Source organism: Opisthocomus hoazin, chromosome 2, assembly GCF_030867145.1.
Source record: "Opisthocomus hoazin isolate bOpiHoa1 chromosome 2, bOpiHoa1.hap1, whole genome shotgun sequence".
In the NCBI taxonomy this organism is placed as follows: Eukaryota; Metazoa; Chordata; class Aves; order Opisthocomiformes; family Opisthocomidae; genus Opisthocomus; species Opisthocomus hoazin.
The window spans coordinates 128,433,751-128,455,019 of record NC_134415.1 but is presented as its reverse complement, the minus strand read 5'-3'; the positions used below and the strand labels follow the sequence as shown (position 1 = coordinate 128,455,019).

General features: G+C 48.3%; 1 protein-coding gene across 1 annotated transcript; it reads right to left on the bottom strand.

Annotated features, from left to right (window-relative positions):
• Nucleotides 1–169: 169 nt before the first annotated feature.
• Nucleotides 170–20,739, bottom strand: EFHC1 (EF-hand domain containing 1). Its single transcript, XM_075414996.1, has 11 exons — nucleotides 20,622–20,739; nucleotides 14,927–15,148; nucleotides 12,931–13,218; nucleotides 10,709–10,858; nucleotides 8,503–8,695; nucleotides 6,842–7,062; nucleotides 5,890–6,030; nucleotides 4,460–4,673; nucleotides 3,714–3,861; nucleotides 2,644–2,860; nucleotides 170–727 (listed from the first exon to the last, which is right to left on the bottom strand). The coding sequence occupies exons 1-11, from the start codon at nucleotides 20,682–20,684 to the stop codon at nucleotides 656–658; spliced, it is 1,929 nt and encodes a 642-aa protein (XP_075271111.1). The 5' UTR covers nucleotides 20,685–20,739; the 3' UTR covers nucleotides 170–655.
• Nucleotides 20,740–21,269: the final 530 nt, after the last annotated feature.

Here is a 21,269-nt window from a genome sequence, read left to right as displayed (position 1 = left end):
ATAGCTATGTGAGAGCTAAACTCACCACTCCGTTTCAAGTAAAACCAGAACCACAGTTTTGTGGGGTTTTTTCCCCCTCACTTCAATCCTTAGCTATTCAGGACATTGAGATACTTCTATTTAAAGCAGATTTATTAACACTTTTGTAGCAGCCATGCATGAAGCGCTTACACACAGAGTAGCAAACGTGAGTCCATGGCAGATCTAGTAATGCAAATTAAAATTCAAACTGGCAGTCTTCGCTTCTTGAATGTGAAAGGCCCCTTTTAGCTCTGTAAGAGAAATCTAGAGTGGTTATCACTCCAGGGTTTAGGGAGCTTAACTCTAGCAAGCCTTGGTGCACTGCATTAAGCTGAGAGATCTTCAGGAGAACTTTGCTTTGGTTCTCCAAAGTTTTTTCTCCTGTGAGTTTCAGTTCAATGTCCAGCAGCTGTGACGTTGAGTTTGGTGGCAGCTAAGAGGGCAGGGAGAGGTTAGGAAGAAAAAAAAGTTAACCAAGTGAGGGTGAAATTAGCTGGCTCTGGTGAGGAGGGGAGAGAGCGAGCAAGTGAAGCAAAGGTGAAGACTAGGACATCGTTTTTGAGGTACAATGTCTTAAAGTCAACTCAGCTAAGAATTTTATTGCTGGCCTTGTGCTTCAACTTCTGGATGCAGATCACGAGGGGAAGGCTTTAAGGAAGTCATGGTAGTTTATCTTGTCTTCTCCACATGAACATAGGTCAATCAGCTGGGAAAACAAACAAACAAACAAACACCATAAAGAGATGGAAGAAGCTACAAATATTTTTTTTAGGGGAAAGTGCCCAGAAGTACTCCTTGTATGACAGAGCAGATCTTATTCCCCTGTGTGGAAGAGCCTCCCACCTTAGCAGTCCTGAATCAGTAACCTTGAATGCTTATAGGTGACGCTAATCTATGCAAGGAGAAGAATGAAAGTGTTTAAGTTTAATCCTGATTGCCTTGTGACTATCACCACCGTGGCAACAGATCCACAAAAAAATAAAGCATGGCCACAGCAAATCTTTCATAAACCCCATAGAAATCCCTGCCAAAAGTGGGAAGGGGGCAGCTCATCTGAACAGTCACTGTTCACTGGTGTCGCTTTGGTGCGTTCACATGGCATAAAGTGGAGGCACCGATAATTGAGCTCAGCCACAGCCCGACTAATGAGCCAGTTCTGGTATCCGTGCCTGACCCTGCATTGTGTTACAGAGCTATAGCCTTTGTGTGCTTAAGGGGAAGAAAGAGGGCTTTTGTTTCTTTAATTGCATAACTAATCTCCTTCTGACACCCAGGGAGATGGAAAAGGTCTAATATCACAGTTCCTTGAAAGGATTCTTCTTCCCCTTGTCGCCTGGAGACAGATTTACTAGGGTTGCTCTTGTGTGACTGACAGCTGTGCTCCTCTCCAATCCAGACAGTAGTTAACTATCTGCCATATGTTTAACTTATAGCACAGCCACACTTCTGAGGGCTCTGAGCACACTATTATTAAGATTTCAAGAGAGAAGAGGGATGCTTTTAGTGTTTAGGTCCTAGACAGGCATTCAAACATGGGGGTTCAGCTTCAGTTATCGCAGGTTCCCCACATGCTCTTGGGCACGTCACTTCATCTCCCGTTCTCGGAGTGGGAGCCGGAAGGACTGTCACCACGTTGTAAATTCCTTAGGGCAGAGTGGTCTCCGATGAACCCCAGCACAGCATAAGCCCTGGGTGCTGCTCGAAGGCCTGTAATCAGTGCACATTCAGAGACATAAATACCCTGCCTGCGCACCTTTCCAACCATGGCTGTGATGCTCACCACTGGCTGGTTTAGAAAATGTTGGGGGTTTTTTAGCAAGGGAAATACTCCCTCGGGTTTCTAGATTTCTTTAAACTCTGAGTCTGCTTTTATTGGCTGCTAATCTACTGCACATCACATTATTCTAAGAAAGCATCCTTGCCAGTCGTATTCCTGAAAGGATCCTCCATCCCCGCTGCATGAATTTTTCGCTTCAGTTTCCCTCGCATTTTCTCCTGTGCAGACAGTGACCTCCACGTGCTGTTGCTCACAGTGCCAAATGAGCCTATGTTTTAGTTGTGTTAACCAAGTGGTTATGATTCTAATTATTTTGGGGGTTTTTTGCGCAATATTTAGTTCTCAAATCTTCAGTTGCTGTTAAATCCAGAATGCGTCTAAGCTTTCCCGAGGCTCATTCCCAAAGCACATCAGTGGCATCTCTACTCAAGCCCTGGTGTTCTTAATTGATGACAAACCTTCAGCAGCTCTGCAGTAGCCTATGCCTGACCTCTATCATAATACACAACCTCTTCTGCTCATCTCCGAGACCTGAGCCTGCAGGCATTTTCGCGTACCAGTGCAGCCAAACACTAGGCTGCCCATATGGGGGGTAACCTGGGTAACACTTCTTCCCTTTACTTAGAGGACAGCAATTATTATCTCATTCTTCAAGAGACAGGCTCAGTCTAACAGCTCAGAGGCCCTTCTGAATTGGGACTCTCTTGCCCTTTTCTTGAAGCTGTTCCCCTTTGTAGGGTAGAGCAGCTTTTGTTCTCGCCTGGCTAGGGCTGATTTGCAGAAGAGCTCCCTTGGAAGAGCTGTAGGAGGGGAATTCAATATGCACAGCACCCCTTCCTTCTGACCTTGTTAACCAGAACGGCGTTGGTCGGAACACTCAGGCTGTCACAAAGGGCTAAAAATTTTGCTTTGTCCAGGACGCCAGAGCCATCCGTGTCGCACTGAAGAAATGCCTCCTGAATGTTCTTGTTGTCCAAGTATTTATGGAGCTTCAGCTCTTCCTGAACCTGCACAATTAATTCATCCAGTTCCTGCTCCCTGGTCCCAAGTGTGGGGATGTCACTGTAGAAGAAAGGAAGAACAGGACTTCATGTAAAAACTACTTCTACCAGCCCTACTGTGACACTTGTGCGCTGGCTGCCCACCATGGCTGGCCAGACTGTATTTCTGAGTACACAGCAGGCTTCTGGAGAGCTTGGTTTTTGTGGCAAGCTCATCTCAGCTTGGACTTAGAGATGAAGCTCAGTCTTGATGTTAGAGCATTAGGCAAACTATTTTCCCTTTGCAGGACAATTACCCCATGCAGCTTTTATCTGCAAGTGCTCTGGGACAGGGAGCGTTTCCTTGTGTGCTCCATGCAGTCCCAGGAACTGTATGCAGCTCTTCAACCAGAGCCACTCTGAACCACCGTGACACGAGGTGACTCCAAAGTGTGTTGTGAGGTAATCAGGTCCTTACTGGGTCACCCGAAATAGGTCTGGACACCTAAAAAGGAGGATGTGGTCTAGGCTGTGATGGGCTGATAGGCACAGCCAGAGCAAATGAAAAAACAGACCCCACCAAACCTCCTGTGAGCCTGCAACTGTCTGGTAGCTCAGGCAGATACTTCCAGCAGCATCTGCTACAGTTAACTGCTGTCTTTTGGGAAAAGGTGACTTGTGTCCTTTTCGCTGAAAGTATCTCTGCTGCTGAGCCAGAGCTGTCCTGCAAGGTTTTTGGGTCAGCAGCAGCCGCCACATTACACTGTACACACTTGACCCCCTCTGTATGTGTCCAGACACAGGCTCTTGGAGCTGAATAATCAGCTGAGCAGCCTTTAGACAGCAGGCTGGAGCCCATGGAGGCTGCTGGAAATGCCCTTAGCTGTCAACCCTGAGTCTTACTTAGCTCCACAACGCCATCCTTTGAAGCCTACCTGTTGGCAGTCTCCTTTACCAGCTGCTGTGGGCGAAAATGATCCCTCAGGGACTGCAGTGTTGCAGCAGGGAAACTCTCTGCGTTGCTCTCCATATAATTAAGCACATATTCATCAGCGCCAGTGATAACAAACCTGTGGCCAAACACTGGGGAAGAGGCATTAAAGAAAGCAGCGTTACTTGCCTTTCAGCGTGCCTAAGTCACCTCATCACCCAGGAGAGAGCCTGACTTCTCTCTGGTGGCTGGGCTCAGGTTCGAGAGAGCTCTGCTATTTGTTCCAGCCCTTGAAGTGACAATAGTTTCACTGACTCAAAAGAAGTTTTGCTGCAAGAAAAGCAGCTGCTGAGAGCAAAGGCCCCAGGCTCGTGCCTAGAACAGCTGCCCCCATTAGCACTGGTGTGTTTCTAGTATTTCAGTATTACATTTATTTTCCTTACTGGATAGATTTTCCTCACAGGATCGGCCTTTGCTACTGGAAGTCATATGGCATAGCTTGAACCCTGTGAATCCTGACAGGTCCCAAAATGTAAACTGAACACATACTATGGAGAACGTAGCTCTTTTCCTAATTATGTCAAAGATCCAAACATCGACAGCAGCAGAGTTATACCAATGTACGCCAGCTGGTGACCTGGAAACTCAAACGTGATGAGATCCAGCAGTGTCTGTGCAATAAAAGACAGAGCAGAGCAGGTACTGAAAACCACCGCTCTGGCAGTATTATCAATCCAGGCTGGGTTTTACCTTCAATTGTAGAACCAATGGTGAGGTCAGAGGGCTCGTAGTACGTGACATTCTCTGTAGTAGAGCCTGGTTTGGCGACTCTGGTCCTTTTTAAGTATTTGCCTCCAATGATGCCAGAGTTACGGACTGGCGGTTCATAGATGCTGATCGTGTCGTCGGAGAGGAAATAAGAGAGGACGAAACGACGCCTTCTATCCCCTGGGTTTGGTGATTCCTAGAGGAAAAATAGTGGCTTCGGAAAAGAACATTTGAACCAGATTTTTCTTTCCTGGGGTGCTCTGGAGTACCGAATAACCCACTCAAAAGTACCCGGAGTTCATAGCTTTTTGTTATAGCTGTCTAAACAAAGCGCTTGACGTAGGCCAAAAGCTACAGATATGCTGACATAGCACAACAAAGCCCTAGACAGCATTAAGTATCTGAATTTCAAAGGTTACTTGCTCTAGTCAGGCTAACGGAAGCAGAATCTGGGCTGCAGTGACCAAGTATACTCAGTGTTTCCACAGACTGAGTAATCCAAGAGAAAGGAATATCCTATATGGAATGATTCACCACAGAGAGAGACTGGCTGTAAAATTCAGCATTAAAGTTATATTTTTCATTATAATGAGTGCCTGAGAGAGGCTGGTGCTGCTTCCAGCTCTTAGTCACAGGAAAACACTCCCCTGACACACCGGTAGGTTTACTTGCTTAGTTTAAAATTAAGTGGATCTGAACTCGTCAGCTGTGACCTTTAGGAACTCCTGCACAATAAGGAAAGGAAATCAGCCCTTATTCACCCCCAGTGTTTGGAGAGGCCAGGCACCAGGCAGCGCAGGAAATGCCATCGCTACTGCTGGACGTGCCGGAGGCTCCTTGCATAAACTGACTGTAAAGTTAGCACAAAGGCCAGGGCTTGAATGCCGGTGTCGTGGGTGGAAAGCACCGTCCCCCGTGGACTCCCCAGCTTCTGCGCTGGCGCTCGGCTGCTCTGCTAGCACGGCCCCTCGCTGGCTGCTGCGGCCAGGACTTGCCTGGAGAAGGACAGGTGCTGGGAGCCAGCAGCGGAGCACGGCAAGCGCACGCCTGTGGCAGCAGTTGAAGGCAGGCAGAGGCACAGTGCCCAGTCGCAATGCTGTTTCAGTTAGGGCCATCTGTCACGTGCTGATGTCAGTGGGAGTTTTTCCATAAATGGCTGTGTTTTCTAGCGTGTCTGTTTGGTGCTTTCTGGCCTTGTTTTTTTTCTACCTTTGCCTGCTACTAATTGTCACAGCAAGTACACAATAACCCAACAGCATCCCCTGAGGGGCACTCGTGTTGGCTTGGGGAGCTCTCTTTTCCCACCAGCACACTGGAAAATTTGCAGACAGCCTTGTCTGAGCAGGCTGTTCCTCCCATCCTTCTGACTCTACAACAGAAGCTGGCACTGCACCGTCATGGAAAGCACTTACCAGGGCCACCTGGTATCGCAGTACTTTGTGGTCATTCTCTAGCATCTTAATGACGTCCTTCCGGGGAGGCTTCGGAACCAGAGAAAAGCAGTTCTGAAGAGAGTCTTCAGGGATGCCAAAACCATTATAGGGAGGAATTACCTGCATCCAGAGGAGATATCAAGTAGAAACAGCTGAAACTAAGAACAAGACAATGTTTGCAAGACAGCTTATCGGAAACCATCTGTTTGGAAAGAAATCTTCTGTCACCAGGTAGCAGTAGCTGTGACATCCTGCCCACTAGACATCCTACTAGCCCGGCCAAGTGTTGGACCCCTTATAGAAAATATTTAGGAGAATTAAGAAAATCTGAAATTCAGAAAGGCAGGTAATTTCTCTGAATAAAGAGACTATGGCTATAGTAATAACTAAAACCTCGCTGTGCACAGGAACTCAATCATCTATATGGTTACACTGTTAACCTAATCCCCATCATGTTCATGGTCTAGGCCAGTTAGCACTCCAGACCATTCCTAGGCTCAGTTTGGGAGATCACAAGGGCTGTGATCGTCCCCAGTAGGCAGTCTGGATTTGGCAGCCCGGATTTGGCAGCCCTGTTCTGGAGGATGAGGGAGAATTTAGTAGTGTGTGTGTGCAGCTAGACTGTGCCAGCTGGCTTCCCAGACGAAACCAAACCCTGTTTAATTTTCTGGTATAGACATAACCAGTTCTTTCTATCACTATTAGCAAATGCTTTGTCCTTTACAGTATTAGAAATCAACAGTTTCAGAGGACTTTCATTTTTATATCAATTATGACCATTCTTGCCTTGTCTTTTTCAACGTACTTGCTCTTTTCTTTAAGCTCAACTTGCTTACTACAGGTTCTTACTAAGCTGAACCTATACTTTACTAAAAGAGCTTACACCGACTGCTTCCTTCCCTCCCTTCCTCTGAGAATTTGTTGGCAGTACCTGTGGAACTTCCTCAAGTGGTTTCTTCTTTATCTCCACTGGCTGGAAGTCTGTGATGCCAAATTTGTCACGATAGAAGTTTCGGGTGAACTCATCGCAATCGTAGATGAAGAAGGTGCGTCCAAGAAGGGTGGTAGATTTGCCAACAGCAAAATCTTTAGCTGTGTACCACTCATGTACCTCCTGATCAGAGATCTCCAGCACACAGCTTGGAAAGATCTCTAAGGATGAAGGAGCAAAAGGAAAAATCAATCAATCAGGTAGATGTTAATGTTTCCTAGTGAAAAGGAATACAAAAGCAAGCTGTATAAATAGCTCCAGGGAACTCTTGGTACTGCTGTCCTGCCACTGATTCCCAAAAGATAAAGAATTTAGTTATCATTCAAAGAACTTTTCTTTGGCCAAAAAACTATGACACTTGGAGAGTTCCCAGCAAAAATTCTCCAGACTTGGTGTGGCTCTGACACAGCCACCACATATGTGTCTATCCACCAAGGCACTTTTAGCACAGGCAGGTGCACTGGCCAACAGTGCTGGATTTGCATGGCAAGGTTTTGGTAGCACGGGGCTACAGGGGTGGCTTCTGTGAGAAGCTGCTGGAAGCTTCCCCCATGTCCGATAGAGCCAATGCCAGCCGGCTCCAAGATGGACCTGCTGCCGGCCAAGGCCAAGCCAATCAGCGATGGTGGCAGCGCCTCTGTGATAACATATTTAAGAAGAAAAAAATAAAAAGCATAAGGGCACTTTTTGCAGCCAGAGAGAGGAGTGATAACTCTGCAGACACCAAGGTCAGTGAAGAAGGAGGAGGAGGAGGTGCTCCAGGCACCAGAGCAGAGATTCTCCTGCAGCCCGAGGAGCAGACCACGGTGAGGCAGGCTGTCCCCTGAAGCCATGGAGGTCACGGTGGAGCAGATTCCACCTGCAGTCCGTGGAAGGGACACACCCCACACCAGAGCAGGGAGATGCCCGAAGGAGGCTGTGACCCCATTGGGAGCCCGTGCTGGAGCAGGCTCCTGGCTGGACCTGCGGACCCATGGACAGAGGAGCCCACGCCAGAGCAGGCTTGTTGGCAGGGGTTGTAACCCCGTGGGGGACCCATGCTGGAGCAGCCTGCTCCTGAAGGACTGTACCCCGTGGGAGGGACTCACACTGGGGCAGTTTGTGAAGAGCTGCAGCCCTTGGGAAGAGTCATGTTGGAGAAGTTAATGGAGAACTGTCCCCCCGCGAGAGGGACCCCACACAGGAGCAAGGGTGAGTGTGAGGAGTCTTCCCTGTGAAGAGGAAGGAGTGGCAGACAACGTGTGATGAACTGACCGCAGCCGCCATTCCTTGTCCCCCTGTGCCACTCGGCAGGAGGAGGTAGAGAAAAATCAGCAGTAAAGTTGAGCCCGGGAAGACGGGAGGGGTGGGGGGAAGGTGTTTTTAAGATTTGGTTTTATTTCTCATTGTCTTGTTCTGATTTGATTGGTGATAAATTAAACTGATTTCCCAAGTTCAATCACAGTAATTGGTGAGTGATCTCTCCCTGTCCTTATCTCGACCCATGAGCCTTTCATTGTGCTTTTTCTTCCCTGTCGAGTTGATAAGGGGAAGTGATAGAGCAGCTTTGTTGGGCACCCAGCGTCCAGCCAGGCTAAACCACAACACCAATCTAAACTTACTTTTCTTGTCCACAAAGGTTTTGGGCAAGCGTTGGCGTTTTATCAGTATTGGGAATGGGTCTCTACCATCATTTTGCTTGTAGACTTCCCGAACCTCCACTGTGTCATCTGACAAGAAGTAATGGATGATATAAGGCCGATTCTCACCAAACATGCTCTCAGTGTCATCCCACATGGCATAGAAGCGAAGGACCTAGGGTGGAGAAAAAAGAGCCAGAGAAAACAACCACGGATTAGAATTACTAATGCTCTGTCCATATGAAGGGGACTGAAATGGGCTGGGTGATCAGAGGCATCTCAGCAATCTTCTACTGCCAGGTAGAGAAGAACCAAGCCCTTGTGCTGTGGGCACTGGGATGAATGGGCTGCTGAGGCAGCAGTGGGAAGGGCAGCAGGGGCCTGGAGAGCTGGACGTGCCTGACTTACCTTGAAAGCAGCAAGTGGGAGAGAACAGTTGGTACTAAGCAAGAAATTTAGTTCAGGAATCATGAGGAAAAATGGTGGGGGGAGTGATTAAAAAGTAGCAGAAAATAATTGCTGAGGAATGAGTAGGGAAGTACACATAAGGGAAGTGATTTTTATAACGAAACAACACAGCAAGACAGAATCTTGTTTTGATTCTTAAACCTCTTTGAGGTTTCATGACCAATTCTTTGTCACCCTCATGCTGAGTGTCATGGTTTAACCCCAGCGAGCAACTAAGTACCAGACAGCCGCTTGCTCACTCCACGCCGGTGGGTTGGGGAGACAATCGGAAGGGTTAAAGTGAGAAAACTTGTGGATTGAGATAAAGAAAGTTTATTAGGGAAAGCAAAACCCACATACGCAAGCAAAGCAAAACAAGGAATTTGTTCGCTACTTCCCATTGGCAGGCAAATGTTCAGCCACCTCCAGGAAAGCAGGGCTCCATCGTGAGTAATGTCTACTTGGGAAGACAAATGCCATAGCTCTGAATGTCCCCCACCCTTCCTCCTTCCCCCCCACAGCTTTTATTGCTGAACACGACGTCATATGGCATGGAGTATCCCTTTGGTCAGGTGGGGTCAGCTGTCCTGGCTGTGTCCCCTCCCAGCTTCTTGTGCACCCCCAGTCTCCTCACTGGTGGGGGATGAGGAGCAGAAAAGGCCTTGGCTCTGTGTAAGCACTGCTCAGCAGTAACTAAAACATCCCTGCATTATCAACACTGTTTTCAGCACAAATGCAAAACATAGCCTCATACTAGCTACTATGAAGAAAATTAACTCCATCCCAGCCAAAACCAGCACACTAAGGAAGGCAGAGGGCAATGCACTCGGCAGTCCCGAGGAGGCTGTGTTCACTGCAGACCCCATCTGGTTTCTGCCTAGTGGAAACATCATCTTTTAATGCCACAGAAACCAAACTCGTCACACTGCAATGCTCATGAGTTCCCCAAGATACGGCTCCTAAACAGGCAGCCCAATAGCCACTGCAGGAAGAGCTGGCCCAGCACTGACTTGCGTCACTAAGGCTAAACTGGCAGTGAAATGGCAGGCATGGCCCAGCTTGCATCCACACAGCAAAACGGTCTGCTCCCTTCAAAACAGGGTGACCGTACCCAAAATGGCATCTGGATGTGATCCTGAGCTGTGCTAATGCCTGTCTGATGGCCAGGAGCTGTTAGATTGATAGCTGGCCAGGGACAATAGGCAGAACTCCGGTCGTGTCCTGGCCCTGTTTTATTTTCTAGTACACATGTAGTCTGCAGGGTTTCTTACACTGTTGCTACATGAGAAGAAGAAGATCCAGAGGAGGAGCGAGGAGAGTGTTTGCCAAACCTGTGCACATTCAGTCAGAGCAAGTGGCATTTGTGTTTGTCTGAAGTTGTCCACTCTGGCACCTGGCAGCAGTTTTGGACAAAGAGAGGAGCAGATGCAGCACGCCCATTCGTATTGGAACTGCATCTGTCCGCTGACGTCCCGAGACAGGGGGCTTATCTCATCCCAACAGAAAGCAAGAGAGAGATGGAGGATAGGCTCTGCAATCCAAGGAGAAGCTGTTCACATGGCACAAAGCCCAGCAAAAAGACAGAAGATTTTGTTTTTTACTAAAGCCAAGGAGCAAATCTGGAGTCTGTTCAGTGGACTGAGATTTTTTTAGAATAGGTAAGGTTGCAGGCTTTCACAAGACTCGAGTTTCAGTAACACACACAGTCTGTAACGTGGCTAATCACTACTAGCTCTCTCACCTGCTTGTCGTAAGTCAGAAACTGTTTCAATTGGTCGAAATCTGATGGTGTGATGTACTTGCGTGTAGGCATCCGATGCAGTTCTGTGTAAGGATCAAAAACCATTTTCTCTGGAGGGTTCAGTTCAATTCCTTGGCTCTCCAGGAACACCTAGGAAGGACATTTGAGGTATTAATGGTGCCTTGAGTTCTGAAGGTAAGAGCTAATTAGACATTACAGATGGACTGAGATGAGTTTGGTCAGAATACTGCAAGGTCATTCCTCACAGACCATGACCTCACAGACATTCCCCACAGGTTGCAGGAGTATTAGTGCCACTGCAATAGCAAATACAATAGAACATAGAATCACAGAATCACAGAATGTTAGGGGTTGGAAGGGACCTCTGTGGGTCATCTAGTCCAACCCTCCTGCCGAAGCAGGGTCACCTACAGCAGGCTGCACAGGACCGCGTCCAGGCGGGTCTTGAATATCTCCAGAGAAGGAGACTCCACAACGTCCCTGGGCAGCCTGTTCCAGTGCTCCATCACCCTCAGAGTGACATGACCAAGATGTGTCTATTTAAGCTGCTTCTTAGCTTTGCTTGCCCTTTAATTACCCAGGGCAGTCCTGTCCTCAACATCCTAACTCCTATTTTACTTGAGCACAGTTTTCCTTGGCCTTAGGGCTGTAAATGGAGGACAACTGTCCGTTGGTATCTTTTATGTTAACCGAAAAGATTCAATTAGTGCGTAAGCACAGATGTAGTCAGTTGGAATTTGCAAGAGACCTAGGGCTCCCCAGTGTGTCAGACAGTGGAAGTTAGTGTTACCCACACTAGGCCCACCAAGGCCCTTCAGGCCATGAGGATATGTGCCAGAGTGGCAGCTTCAGTCCATCTTTCAGGAGGAACACTTTTCCCACAGAAAGAGGGCAATCTGCTTGCTTATACAGGGACTTTTTGCTTACCTGGGATGCACCAACAAACTCTCAGGTATTACTTGTGTACTGACATCAGCCACCCAAAGCTATCTCTGAAGTCAATGGACTTCTTCCCTTTTTGGCCCTGGGAAGTGGCCCATGAATATGTTCAGCCCAGGAAGCACCTACGCAAACATCTCCAACAGGCAAGTGAGATCACCCTGAAGACTCACAATGCAGGTTCACACTTTCAAACTCACTGTATTCTGGTCTGGAGGAAGCCAGTTAATGATAAATAGACTAGTGGCCTAGAGATGTAGACCCACATAGCTTATCTGATGTCTTCATCAACCAGCCAACATTAACACGAGAACCAGCTCTTCATCTGATGTGAACCGAATTTAACAGTCATCCAGTTCCAGCAGAGATGGCTCCACATGTTCTCAACAGCCACATATATACCAATATATTATACATGCTTGGGAACATTCCTGGTCACTGAGGACAACTGGCAAGGAACAGCCTGTATCTAAACTCTCTCAGCCTCCAGGACAGGTTGGCTGCACATCACTCACCTATTGAGAATGGTCCCTGGAGGATTCTAGGTCCTGGACTGCTCCTGGGACTGGCTTGGAAGAATAGCAGTTGACCAGGGCTGGGATTATACTGCGGGCAATCTAACAGGATGCCATCGTAATGGTATTTGTTATAATTTGTTAGTGGATTGTTATTATTTCATTTACTGGTATAGAAATAGACAGAAGTAGAAAAGTAGGCAACAAGTAAGCTCTCTTAGAAAGGTCAGTTCATAGCATGATTCTCAGCTCATGGATCATGATCGCTCTTCTGGCCTGGCTGTAGACGGGTGCAGAGTTACTGACTGCATTCCCTTCCCTGATTCTCAGCTGAGCAGTATTAAGTCAGAAAAGAGTTAGGATCAGTGATTTCCCTCTCACGTGTGCATGATGCTTCCTCTGCATTCTAAGTAGTTAAACCGGTGTATATATAGAAATGAGCTTAGACCAATTCTGTTCACACAGGAATAAGCTTAGAATTTGTACTGCAAGGAGCATTTCTGAGGACACAGGATGGACTCCCAGCAGCCTTGGCGCAATAATCCTGAGCCATTAAGGTGCCCTCAGCAAATATACCTTGAACTTCCCATTGATCTCAAGAAAGAATTCTCCACAAAAAGCAAAATGAAAGATTGAAGACAACCTTATTGTGAAAGCTACAGATGCAGACTACTGGATTCTAGCAGGCCTGTCCACCTGTAACTCCCGGGATTCTCTGTGTCAGTGTTCTCTGTACAAGCAACACACCTGTGTGAACGGGTCACAGTCCACTATGCGGTACGTCCTGCCATACATGGTGATGTTCATGCCCCGATTCAGATCCTTCCAGTGGTAATGATCCCCACGGTCGTTCTTGGGCACCCGGTGGCGTCTGACAAGTTTGCCTTGAGGAAGGCCAGAGTTCGGCACAACAGGCTCTATGACGGACATGGTGTCATCTTCCAAATAGTAATAGATACACACTTGGCGGATCCGGTAATGCTCTTCTGCGGAGAGAGGAACATCTTCCTGGAAATAGGCATCGAACTTCAAAATCTGCCATAGGGGAAATATCCCAAAGGGAGAGAGAGAGAGAAACACTTTGAACACCGTGGTTAGTCTGTTAACACAAATAATTTATTTGTAATGTTTTTTTTCAGCGCAAAGGTACTGGATTGTAATCTAGAAAATCGTCAACACTAACTGTAGCCTAATCTGTGACTGATGGCAGAGGCACCAAATAGAATCATTGAATCATAAAATGGTTTGGGTTGGAAGGGACCTTTAAAGGCCATCTAGTCCAATCCCCCTGCCATGAGCAGGGACATCTACCACTAGATAAGGTTGCTCAGAGCCCCGTCCAACCTGGCCTTGAATGTTTCCAGGGATGCAGCATCTCCCACCACTCTGGGCAACCTGTGCGAGGGTTTCACCACCCTCGTTGTAAAAAATTTATACCTTATATCTAAGCAGGCATCATGAGGGCTTTTATCAAGACCCACCTTTCACAAATTTGGTATGCATGAGACAGGCTTAAAAAATACAGCCTTTTCCCTACTCTTCCTTCACCCGCTATGTCACCTGCTGCCAGGTGCTTGGTTGCTGCCAGTAATCCAGTTTTCTGACATCAATGACTTTCTGTACTATTGTCAGCTTTGCAGACCCTGATTTGGGGAAGCTATCAGGAATTTTTAGGAAAGAGTTCAACCACATCTGTGGATTTTAAAATCTGCACGGGTCATCTGAAGTCACATCTGTCAAGCCCTGACAGCAAAAGCTAATCTGTGCTGGAGAAACAAAGAGAGAAATGAGGGTGCAGAGAAAATGCATCCAGCCAGTCCATCAGCCTACATCAACCCAGAGGCCTAGGTAACTGAGCACTGATGTAGCCAGCCAGTTCCTACCAGCCAGCAAAAGAGCTTCAAAAGGGACCATGACTTCCCCCAGCAGCTCTGGGGCCCCTGCCGCTACTCTGGCTTGAATGAAGGGGCAGAGAAGTGTCCGACAGATTAAACAGCAACATCTACACTACTCTGAAGGAACAGCCTCGGTAATTAACACAACACATCTGTTCCCCAGGCTGTCTCCCAGATGGGCCGAGGGTTGGCTGCCCCTCCAGGCCTGCCTGTCATCGTGCAAACCCCTGCTCGGCAGAGACTGCTCCGTCCGCGGCTGCAGCCGCCCTCGCCAGCTTGCAGTCTGAGCTGCTGGCACATCTGAAACCAAGGGTCAGCTCAGGACCGCTCCAAGCAGACACACAGCCACCTCCTAGGCCGACACGATCCCCGAGATGCAACGCAGGAAGTGCTAAAGTGGCAGTACAGGCTTTAACACGCCGTGGTGACAAACACAAGCATAAATAGACAGACCACAGTTAAACACTCTGACAGGGTCCTCACTGCAGACTGTCTCTTACGCTTTCAGCTCAGTTACAATCTCAATATAGTTTTGGCAACGCAGAAGGCCAGGCTGTGGTTTACAGGGCAATGGTTATAAACTGAAGCCTTTCACAGTTAATCAAACTTCTTTTCCAACGCCTGCTGGAAATGCTCTAGCGTAACTTGTGGGGAATGTCTTACATCGTTTACGTATTATAATCCTCCTCCCGAGCAAAGAAAGCCTCTTTCAGTCTGGGGTTCAGCTGTCTCTGACTAAGGGCTATGGCATCTAAAAACTGCTGTACGCTGTCCCATGAACCCTGGAGCTGACTGTTTATGTCTCCGAGCCTGGCCAGAGATATTCCTGGAATTAAGCTTCTTTATACCTTTTTGTCAAAAGCCACGTATGATGGAATGAAGCCAGAAGGTGGAGCCCGCTTGGCTTGCCCGTAGGTCAGCGTGGGTCTCGTGCTGGATAATTCATCTAATTCAGCTTGAGAAAACTGATTCACGTACAGTCGCTCCCCGCCGATCCCCACTCTTGGCAGCCGAGAAAAGGCAAATCCATTTTTGTAGCCCAGTGTCTGGGACCGATGAAAAGATGTTTTCTGTGGAAGGAAATCCAGCTGTTAAAACACTGCGTGCACTTACTAGATACGGCTACAGAAAGCACAGAAAAAGAGTGTAGTATCCACAATGCCCCCCCCCAGCATTTTATTATAACCTACTGCAGCAGTTATTTACAATCAGATTTTACACTTAGATCAAGAAGGCTGAAAAAAAAGTAAGTGGCTGGAGGAAAAAAGCATCAGAGTAAACTCAAATCCTAGCACTGGCACAGACTCCCCAAGAGCTTAAATCACTTAATTTCTCTATTGCCATCATTCTCAGTGCCTAGAATGGGGTCACAGCACTTTATCTGTCCTAGTATTTATCTTACAAACCCTTTGTTCCCTCCTCTGTGTTACGGCAGTACAGAGCACCATGGGGCCGAACTCTGTTACTGCCTTACGGTGCTCCCTTGACTATTACACCTGATGCATCCTCTGTGTTTTATATCACTATTTATTTTGTCAGCCCTCTCCTGGGGATGATATTCACGGGATGTTCTTTGCTGGGCTAAATCAAGGTGTGTCATGCTCACAGAACTGAAATTATGAGACGTACCGGAGCACATTGGCTGTTTCACCACCTCTCTCCACAGTCTACGCAAGGGTCACACAAGCAGCTTGACTAGATGATTGTTGTTGTTCCCTTCCAACCGAAATATTCTATTCTATTCTATTCTATTCTATTCTATTCTATTCTATTCTATTCTATTCTACTCTATTCCATTCTAACCACAGTGTGAGACCCTATAGCACATTAATGAGAAGCCTGACAAGAAGAGAAAAATTCTATCCATGTGAGCACTGTGTAATGTTGGCTATAGGATTCACCTGTTATTTTTTCTTTTGTTAGTTTAATCTTGGTTTTGAGCTTCTTGGAGCCTTTCACTTATCATTGCTATCTGCCTGACACCAGCTGCTGAGCCATTCTTCAAGCTAAATAATTATCCAGATGGCACAGGAAGGTCCCTGCTTTGCTTAAGGACACACAAGAAAATGTCAGCTGTGAACAGGACCTGGTCTCTGTCAGCCCAGTCCTTCACCACGGAAGATCAGGATTGGACTTGAGTGACACCAAGCTACTCGACTTGCTGTACAGTCCACCATGCCTGGTACCTCACCTGCAGTCCTCAAAGCCCGGCTGGTCCCACTGGGCTTTCAACACTTAACGCTCCAGAGAAAGCAGGAGAAATTGTGAGCCGCTGACAATAAAATCCCTGACTTTACCTTGACTTTTGACAAGTAAAACAGAGTTGTATGCATTTCTAGCACTGAAGGAACAAGCTTCAGCTCCTTTTCCAGACCCAGACTTGCAATCCATCCAACCCCAGGCACGTGAACCACTTCACCTCCCTCCCTCATCCCTCATTGTTAAGCCTCTAATCTTATTTATACCTTCAAGGCCCCACTTGAATTTCACAGAATTGCCTGTTTTCCCTTTAAACTGGTACTACAGACCTTGAAATGCTGTGGATAGAGCAGTTAGGAAAACAGGTTCAGGTGAAAACTGAAGACACGTTAACAGAATGTCTTGTAAACATTAGCTCTGCCACAGAACAGCCTTTTCCTTCTCTTAAATAAATACCAAGAAGAAGCTGTGGGGAAAATATTCAGGGAAAACCAGGAAGTTTGTCTTTAAATTGGGCAATACTGGTGTTCATCAGAAGTGCACAGTTGCCTAAAGAAAATACCTCGTAAATTTTTAAGACTCCCAAAGTCGATAGGCTCTCCCAAGTGAGCGTGGTTGCCAGATAATATCTCACAGTATCAGGTGACAAATGAAAATTTAAAAGGGGAAACCCAGAATGTAAACACCTACTCTCAGTTGCTGCCAGTCCATATCCACAAAATTCCACTGAATTAACTCCTTCATTTTGGAAAGTCCGTAACGCTTCATACAAACGCCGTTCCCCCTCCCAGTGTCTCTGCTCCTCTGCCACACGAGCACTAAGCAACAGCAATACTATCTCACTTGGACACAGAGGTGTTCTTCAGCACTTTCCGGCATTCATCTGCAGAGCAAGTATCGCGATGCCCGTTTTATAGACTGGCAAATTGAGGCAAAGCGAGTTGACAGAACTCACTAGGGCTCATCCTGAAGAACACTGCAAAGCCATTTCTGGAGTCCAGATCTCCTTAAACATTACCTATAGTTCAGTGCTTCAAGTTACTCTAAAACAGCGATCCGCTGTGCTAAGTCCCGTGGGTGTTTCTTACAGACGCACACACAGTGCTGGTGAAGACGGCAGAAGCATTCACGTGACTGAAGTAGGCAGGATTTTACTGCTAGAGGAAATAATACTTTGCTAGGGGCAGAAATTTGCATTAAATATTTCCAAAATGTTCTAAATAATATTGAGGAAATAATATTATTAAAAGAATAATTCTGGGATAACCTTTATTACTGCATGATCAAGAGTATTTGTTATGAGTCAATGACTCCACTTACTGTTGAAAATCTCAGTCGTCACTGACTTAGAAAATAGTTTGACTGTTCGTGCTGGAAGGCACACTAAGACTGGTACAGTGACAATTTATCCTTAGGTAGCTCTAATCCACACATAAGCAGAATAAAGAAAAGAGAGGGTCCTATTTAGCAAAACAGAGAAAACTGGGTTCCCATGAAAGCATCCAGAATTATTTGGAATGGTTTCACCAAAGCCCATCGTGACACAGTCCTTGTCAAGAGCACATCATGTCAAGATCACCTCTGTCAAACAGGGATTAGTGACAATACCACCACTGGTCTAAGAAACAGGACAATACCTTCCTAAGGGAGCACTAGATCTCTTCAGCGTTGTTAAGATCCTTTTGCAGTTCCTCCCCGCTCCATCTGAGGAGCAATCAAGAGTTGTAAAAATTTCTATCAATCAATCACAAGGATACCTAGGAAATACTGTAGTCTCCTGTAGAAATATCAGGAGCATGGAGGTGGCAGGAAATGGAAGGGAAACTTTCCTTTTTTGGGAGAATAAGCATTTCCACTGGAAGATCAAATAATCATGAGGTCTCTGTCCCAGGAAGTAAAGAGGCTCTGTGAGTGATATGGGAAGAGCAGAGTGGGCTGACCTGCAGTGGAGCTCACCATCACTTGAGAAGATTTGCCAAAGGGTAGACTGGATTGGTAAGCGGTTCTCTCTTCTGTAGAGCACAATCTAGGGGACATATCAGGAAGGCATGCGAGTGCTTGTTCTGGAGGTGTCATTTTTCAGTGGGAATACCAAGGACAAGGAGTACTGTCCCAAGGCATGTCTCCTTTTTTTTTTTTTTTTTTTTGCATGTCCCGTGACAAATGTTCACACGAGGTTCCTCATCCTGCAATACCAGAGTATGCTGGGGCCCTGTTCTCCTGATGACCAGGCAACTTGGATGTACTGGGAGGTAGCAGGAGGAAGGGGACTCACTTGGAATACTGAGCTTTATGGAAATGGAGGAGCCTGTTCTTAAGGATATTAAGCTCCAGGGAAATGTAAGGCATGCCCTGGTCTATCTGCTCCCTACAAAAGTCTGGGAGCATTGCTTCTGAGGGAAGCAGTCAGGGTGCTGGTTTCTCAGACTGACATTAGTAGCACTGAGTTGAAGTTGAGCAATGGTGTCAAGACTCAAGATGTTAGTTCCCCAGGGAGAAGGAAGGGCAGAGCTGTCAGCTTCTCTGAAACAGTACTGGAAGGAACTCAGGGAGTATCAGTTCTCATCTGTGGTACTGCTTCCTCCGGCAGATATTAGGAGGGTTTGGAGTTATCAGTCAGATGCTTAGTGCGTGGGCAATTGGGAATGGGGAAAAGGAGAGGATGCTTCCTCATTTAGGTATCAATTCAAGTGCAGAGGATGAGGATGACACTACTTCTTCCATGGAACCTGGGAGGGTCTCGCTTCCTTGGGATGATCCTGGAGGCTGTGGTGGTACCAGCTCTGTTGGGGGACACCAGTTCTCTGAGGCCTATCAGCTTCTCAGGTTCCAGACTATTAGTTCCCTTTGGCCTACCAAGGATTCAGTTCTCCAGGGGATACCGGGAGAGCGTTTCTGGAAGCATCAGAGCTTTGGAGGAGGGGGTGTCGGGAGGGTATTGATTGCCCAGCAGATTGGTGACTTCAGGGTGTGTCTATCCCTGTAAGAGTGGTGGGTGGGTCCAGGACATAACTGTACTGGGATGGTTTGGTGGATTAATTCCTAGTGGAGGACTCCTTGAAATTTGGACAGTGTTTGTTCTCCTGGGTATATGAAGATAGTTGAGGAGCTGTCAGGTGAGTTTATGCATCCTGGTTCAGGGCAGCATCAGAACGAGCAGCAGGCTCAGAGCACATCCCTTTGGGAAAACTGAGATGGTTCAGAGAAACAGTAGTTTTCCTGGGGGAATCAGGTTTCAAGACTGTAAAGTGAGTTTAGGAATACTCCTTTCCTTGGGGTATCACATGAACTGGTGGGGGAACTACTGGGTGGACTCAGGGGTACTGGATCTCCATGGGGTGAGTTTGTAGACAGTAGTTCTGCAGCTACAGAGAAAGCTTTTGGGGTGTTAAATGAGTCTGGGGGAACCTAGCTCTCCATAGCTATCAGGACAGTTTCAGGGTATATCAGATGGGTGCAAGATGCAATGGATTCCTCGGGGACAAGATTAAGAGCACCAAGCCCTCCGGAGGGCGGGCTCAGTGATACCTGGTCCCCTGGGAACAGACTTTAAATTACATTGGGAGAACTTAGGGAGTATCAGTCTGCTGTGGGTGGGGTCAGGGGATAGCTGGCGGGTTCAGAGAGTTGCAGTCCCCCAGAAATGAGTTCAGCAGCTATTTGTTGGCTTTGGCTTTGGGAAACACCAGGTCCCCCGGGAGAGAGTTCAGCGGGTATTGGGTCTGCTGGGGAGCATTAAATGAGTTTGCAGTGCATCAGGTCCCTTGTGGATCACTTCATAGGGTACCAGACCCCCTGAAGGCTGTCTGGTGAGTCTGCTAGGGAGCATTAAACGAGCTCACAGTGCACCAAGTCCCTCGCAGGTCAGTTCATAAGGTACTGGGCCCCCTGAAGGCTGTCTGGTGAGTGTGAGGGGTACCAGGTTCCCAGGACACACAAGGGATATTTGGGAGGTACCAGGCCTCCCGGGGGAATTAGAGGGTGGTCTGAGGGAATAGCAGGCTTGTTCAGGGGAGGGGGGGGGTTTAGGGGGTAACATGTCCCCTGGAGGAACATTAGCTGAGTTTCGGGGTACCAGGTCTCCTGAGGAGTTAGAGGAGACTCTGAGGGGTTATCAGGTTCCCTGGAGATGTCTTCAGGGTGTAGCAGGTGCCCCGGGGGAGCCGGCCAGGGTGCAGGTCACTGACGGCTCCCTGGGGGGAAGGGGGGGTGCACAGGCCTGGTTCTCAGGGGAGATCTCGCCGGGGTGGGGGGAGGACACACGACCTGCTAGGCCGTGGCGTCCCTGGGGAGCGGGGGCAGGGGGTCCCCAGGAGGCAGGGTACGCCGGACGGCCGCGCTCACCGTGGGGTCCCTGAAGGCGCAGCCCGGGAGGAAAGGCGGGCCCGGCGCCGGCTCCGAGCTCATGGCGGCCGAGGCGCTCCCTCCCCCGGCTCCAGTGACGCCGTCTCCACGGCAACCGGCGGCCCGCCCGCTGCGCGGGCTCGGCGGGGAGGGGCGCATGCGCACTGAGCCGGGCGGGGCTTCGCGCCTGCGCACTGAGCCGCACGGCGGGGTTGCCGTGGCAACGGGAGGGCGGGGACGCGGCTGGGGGGGGCCGGAGCGGCCTAGGCCGCCCCGCCATGCTGGGAAGGGGGGCCCAGGGCGCTTTTGTCCCCGCAATGTAGAAAAGAAGCAGTCGCGGGAGCTGTGGAAAGCGTTAATCCTGTTCGCTTTAGGGATTTGAGCGCGCTTCGGCCTGCTCCAGCACAGGCCGCCGCCATGTTCCTCCTCCCCCTCCCAGCCGGCCGGGGCCCTGCAGCGTCCCGCAACGTAAGCTCAGTGCTGCCTCTGCCAGGCCCTCACCCCCTCGGCACAGCTGGGCTGCGTCCGCGCTGTTAAAATCTCCTGGTCTCCAAAAGGGGGGGTGGTATCGAGGCCGGCTTTTGGGAGTTGTCCCTGCGCTGTGCGGTGCCCGAGGAGAGGAGCAGCCGTGGCGGGGAAACCCGTACC

Excerpts from the sequence above, each read along its gene's own strand:
- EFHC1 (XM_075414996.1), bottom strand. The coding sequence starts at position 20,684 with ATGAGCTCGGAGCCGGCGCCGGGCCCGCCTTTCCTCCCGGGCTGCGCC. Across the intron at positions 10,859-12,930 it reads ACTGTGACCCGTTCACACAG|GTGTTCCTGGAGAGCCAAGG; the intron begins GTGTGTTGCTTG and ends TGTCCTTCCTAG. Across the intron at positions 728-2,643 it reads ACGCCGTTCTGGTTAACAAG|CTGATTGACCTATGTTCATG; the intron begins GTCAGAAGGAAG and ends TTGTTTTCCCAG.